We start from the raw sequence: 5,298 nt of genomic DNA on the forward strand, positions 1-5,298 counted from the left end.
TTGGCATCTCACCTTTTGCAATTCTGACTTCATCTATTTCCTATCAGATGGAAAACAAATCTAAAGTAACTCATTCATTCTTTATGTTTAATTATCTATAGATCTTCATGAATCCAACCAAGTCAATCGATATATTTGTTAGATCTTTAACAATGCATAACTTCAAGCAATCATTTCTATTAAATTTACTAGTATTGAAGTCTGTTAAAAATTTAGGGTAGGACTTCTAGATTATTCGTGCTACGTGAAGTGCCGGAACCATAAGATTATAGAATCACGTAATCAAATTATGTGGGCTTCCGTAGATGTAGATTATATATAGTGGACGTTTGACAATTATATAAGTAAACTAAATTAATACTCTAATCCTCGTGCACAATGACTATTTTCTTTGACCTGAAGGTAACAAGACAGAAATACAGACAAGTGTCTGGATCTGTATTTACTTGTGCAAGAACGAAGATCCCAAGTTCCCTTTTATTGAGAAAAAGAACTCGGTCCACACCCTGTTCTGTTGGGAAGAAGAGATGGATTCGAATCAAATACAACTTCAGTAAACCTTCCTCCACCTTCCATTTCCTGGCAAGCAGCTCTTGCATTTTTCAAATCCAAGGGTCTAGATGTTCAAAACATCTCTACACTTTTGGGTACGTAATTAATTCTAGCTACGAAGAAGCCTTTTAAGTCTCATTTATGTATGTACTACTCTGAAAGGTATTTGGCACACAATGGGAAGCACACATTGCTCCTACATTCTTGATCGACTCTACAACTTCAACAAAACAGGAAAACCAAATCCAACAATGAATAAAACTCTACTAAAAGATTTACAGAAGAGATGCCCGTTAATCAATAAAAAGAGACAAAGCCAGCAGCTCATGTTTCTTAATCCAGACATTGCCAAAACCTACAGACTCAACAATACATACTACAAAAGAGTGCTCACAAATAAATCTCTTGAAGTTAATCAGCAGCTACTCTACGACAGTGACACTAATGATTTTACAGACCAATATGCAAATTATTTTGAGGACTTTCGGAGGGGTTTTGGTTTATCAATAACACGAATGGGAGGCATTCAAGTGTTGACAGGAAAAAAGGGAGAAATACGTAGAAACTGTCGAGTCAGAAACAAGTCATAGGCTGTTTTCCTAGCCAGTGGTTTAATTATTTACCTGAATAATAACTTGTAATCCAACCTTCGGCTTATAGTTATATATTTTGTGAATTTGATGCAAAATAAAAGTAATAATAATGACATCAAATAAAAATTACTTTCTTTAATCTCTTTGTAATTATAATTTTCACCAAAACAATTTTAACACCTTTAATTCCAGGTGATAGCATAATTAATAGATTGAACTAATCTTGTCGTTATGGATTAAAAACTAAGATATATAATTGTTTTATTTATTACTAAGGAACGTGAGCTTCGAGGCTCGATTTGACTGCTCTTGTGTTTCGTGACTTAATCTGCCTTATAAAGATGCCTACGTACCTTGCTGATTGCCAAGGATGAAGTCGAAAAACATAGTTCTGATCTGTGGGGTGACGCCCCATATATAGATGTTGGGAGTCCTTGAATTGGACTTGGTATAGGATACTTGGTGGCCAAGTCTCTGAATTTGAATGGACTTTGGAGTCCTAGGAAGTAGGAAGCTGATTCCCTATCCCATGAGGTTCCTTGGAGGCCAATCTACTAGGATTTATATCCCCACTATGACTTATCTTAATAGTTGTTTTTCTCCATTATTAATTAATTACGAAATTAATTAATAATCAGGGTTTTGGGCCTTCTTTGTTCCATTAGGCCTGATCTGGTCCATCACGCCTGATCAATGTGTTAACCTTTTTGGTCTGAATATCATACATCTTCTTATTGGGCCTTGCAGCCCAAATCATGTGTAATTAATACAACATTAACTATGTAATCATGATTTATTTATTCTCTATCATTTGCACCCCAACTTTTGGGAAACAGGGACTAGGTTTCGCAGAAGTTAAGTTCATTCGTTCCCTTGTAGAGTATCATTTTTTACGTAAAGTGTGGAGCGACCTACACATTTACAACGATTTTCTTTTGTTCCTTTTATTCAGGAATTATCTTAATTTTCAGGAATTTTTCCATTATTTCTGGGATTTTTCCTTAATTCTGGGATTTTCCTTAATTTCCAGGAATTTTTCCCTTAATTCTGGTATTTGTCCTTAATTTCCAGGAATTTTTCCCTTTATTCTGGGATTTTTCCTTAATTTTCTGGAATTCTAGGATTTTTCCTTAATTTTCTGGATTTATTCCTTATTTTCTGAAATATTAACATATTTTAGAAAATATTTTAAGGAATTTCCTAAATTATCACCCCTTTCAGAATTTTTCTTCCTTCTTTTTCTTTTTCTTCCTTTTTTTAATAGCTGGTTCGACCAGGAATCCTGTTAGACCAGAATCCTGGTCGAATAAGGCCTCTCATTGCCCTGGTCGAAGGAATTTCGAGGAGGAGGGTTTCGACTAGGAATCCTGGTCGAATTTCGGCCACGATTTTTTCCTATTTTTTTTTTCGAGCAGAAATTTTTTTTCGACTAGGATTTTTCTCCCCTTTTCGGTCAGGATTCCCGTTTTTGACATAATTAGCCATCTTTATAAGCCCTGATCGACAGAAATTCAGGCTCAAAGATTTTGATCAGGAATTCTTCATATTTCTTGGTCAAATTGGTTTTGATTCTAGTTGAATTAAGTCTGTTATCCAGCCCTATTCGACAGGATTTCGACCTCAGGAATTTCGATGAGGATTTTCTTATATTTCCTGGTCGAATGGGTCTTGAATATGTTACTTTTTTTGCGTATATTTTTGTAATTTCCATATATTTTGATTTGGGCCCTTAAACCTGGGCTGAATTTTTTTTCAACTCAAATTTGGGCCTAAGATTGGGCCTTTACCTTTAATTCAAATATTTGGGCCCTGTTCTAGGCTTATCTTTATTGGGCGCATTCCTGGACCCATTTATTAAACTAGGTTTTTGTTTTTGAGCCCATTGTTTTAACTGGGCTTCTTAAATAGGGCTTTTGTACTTGGGCCTTGGTTCTAGGCCTTTTTAGCCCAAAACACCTAGGTTTTTCAAGATTTTTCTAGAATTGGGCCTTATCTCTGAGCCCAAATTTCAGGTTCTTCTAAGGATTTTCTGGATTCTTCCAGAATCTTCAAAAATTCAAGTTTTTCTCTTGATTTTTCCAGGAATTTCCTGGATAATTCCAGAACCTTTTCATTTTTGGGCCCAAATGGGCTTTTCAATGCCCAAATCACCTCCTTCTTGGCTATATAAAGGTGGGATGAGAGTGTGATTTCCTCAAACTTCTCATTTCACATCTTCACTCAATCTACAATTCTCTCCCTTTCAACACTTTTCTTCCTTTGGTTTTCCAGCCACCCTTCCTTCCAAGGTTTCGAGGTTTTTCCAGGCTTCATTAATGGCTGATAAGAATTCTGAGAGAGCGGCAAAGATAGCCTCAACATCAAAAAAAGGTAAGGATATCAAAATCCGCTCTTCTTACATGTCCCTGATTGATATGATTAATACTAGGAGGGATGAATATCCCTCCACTGGACATCTTGATTCTTTTAATCATTGCAATACTTGGCACAACATAGATTATGATAAGTTAAATGCACGTTATAACGTTCTTCCTCCTCTTAGATTAGTTCCAGTTTCTGATGGTGACCATACTTACCACTGGAAACCCGATACTCTTTTTATTTATACAGATGCCCTCGATGCTGGGCTTAGGTTCCCTTTTCACCCTTTCATTCCTCATCTTCTAGCTGATTTACAAATCAACCAATGTCAGCTTCCTCCAAACGCTTGGAGGAACATTTTATATTTTATGGTTTGTTGCCTTAGGGAAGGTTTTCCCCTATCCGTAGCTGTTTTTAGGAAAGTTTTTCAATGTTACAACAGTTCTTCTGGTAATTGTGGTTGGGTCTATATCAAATAAAGGCCCAAGTGTAAGTATATCTTTAACAGCGCCTCTATTCCCGATAATAACCAAAATTGGAGGAATAGTTTCATTGGGTTACGGTGGGAGAATGGCGCATGGGGCACACTCTTCAGATCTTCCTTCGGGAAGGTTAGTGATGGTAGCCTCAAATCCATTCACTTAACCCCCAAGGAAACTATTATTTATAATGAGCTTACTCGGGATGACGGCACTACCACCAGCTATACTCTTTTAGAGGAGTTATCCCTCATCCATGTGGGACTATCCTCTGTTTCTCAACAGGGTATTTTTCTTCCCTTCTCCATTTTATTTCATTTCATGCCTTATTGACACCACTTATTTTGTATTTTATCTTGTCTTGCAGCTGCCAAGGAGATCAACGAGGATAACGTGCCCCTCGTTGAGGAAACTGCTAGAATGAAGAAAGCTCGTCTTGCGGGCTTGGACACTCGAGGAAAGGCCACGAAACCTATCTTCTTAAGGAAATACAAGGAGCCCATGGGGGAGGTTTCAGCTGAGGGAGCTGAGGGTCACAGTACTCCTATTACTGCTGCTGCTGCTGCTGCTGCTGCTGCTACTGCTACAGGTGCCTTCCAGCCTCTCTGGGGATTCCGCTGAGGGGTTACCGTGGTTGGATCCGCGAAGCATGCTTGGGATTGGTCCTATCATGGCATGACTCCCAAAGACTTCACGGACGTGGTGGCTACCCCTGATCTTGAGAGGATCAAGCTCATGGGAGCTCAGTCCTTAGCCTCAGTATGATTATTTCTTGGAATTTATCCTTCCTACTTGTAGCATTTACTTGCCTTACATCTTTGTTTATTCTTTCATTTTAGTCTAATGCCTATTTCAAGGCACTGTGAGGCAAGCCGACTCATGTAAGAGGGCTTCTAACAAGGCCGACAAGGCCCTCAGGAGGCAACAGAAGAAGTATGCTGCTCTAGAGAAGAAGTTCAAGCGTAAGGAGGAAGAGCTCGGAGAGTCTAACGCCGAGCTGGTGGTGCTTCGGGCCGAGAAAGATAAGGCTATAGAAAACTCAATGTATTTTAAGTCAAATAACATCGTTTAGAGAAATTGGCTGATATTAAACAAAAAGATTTAACATCGGTTTCGTGAATAACACCCATGTATTATCCATCATTTCACATCAAGAGCTAATTTAACCGATGTCTGATCAAATATTTAACATCGGGCAACTAATCTAACCGATGTCTGCTCAAGTATTTCACATCGGTTTGTTCGAAAGAATTTTAATAAAAAGCTTTTAGAGCTTGTAGGTTTCATGTTTTAATGGATAAATACCTCATAAT

At 37.9% G+C, this 5,298-nt stretch overlaps 1 protein-coding gene across 1 annotated transcript; it reads left to right on the forward strand.

The window, feature by feature from the left end:
* Positions 1–491: 491 nt before the first annotated feature.
* Positions 492–1,142, forward strand: LOC141704034 (putative peroxidase 26; the record flags this gene model as incomplete). Its single annotated transcript, XM_074507382.1, has 2 exons — positions 492–647; positions 715–1,142. Coding segments are annotated over 2 exons (584 nt in total), but the record flags the coding sequence as incomplete, so codon positions are not given.
* Between the last annotated feature and the right edge of the window lie 4,156 nt (positions 1,143–5,298).

Source organism: Apium graveolens, unplaced genomic scaffold (assembly GCF_009905375.1).
Source record: "Apium graveolens cultivar Ventura unplaced genomic scaffold, ASM990537v1 ctg7327, whole genome shotgun sequence".
Taxonomy (NCBI): Eukaryota; Viridiplantae; Streptophyta; class Magnoliopsida; order Apiales; family Apiaceae; genus Apium; species Apium graveolens.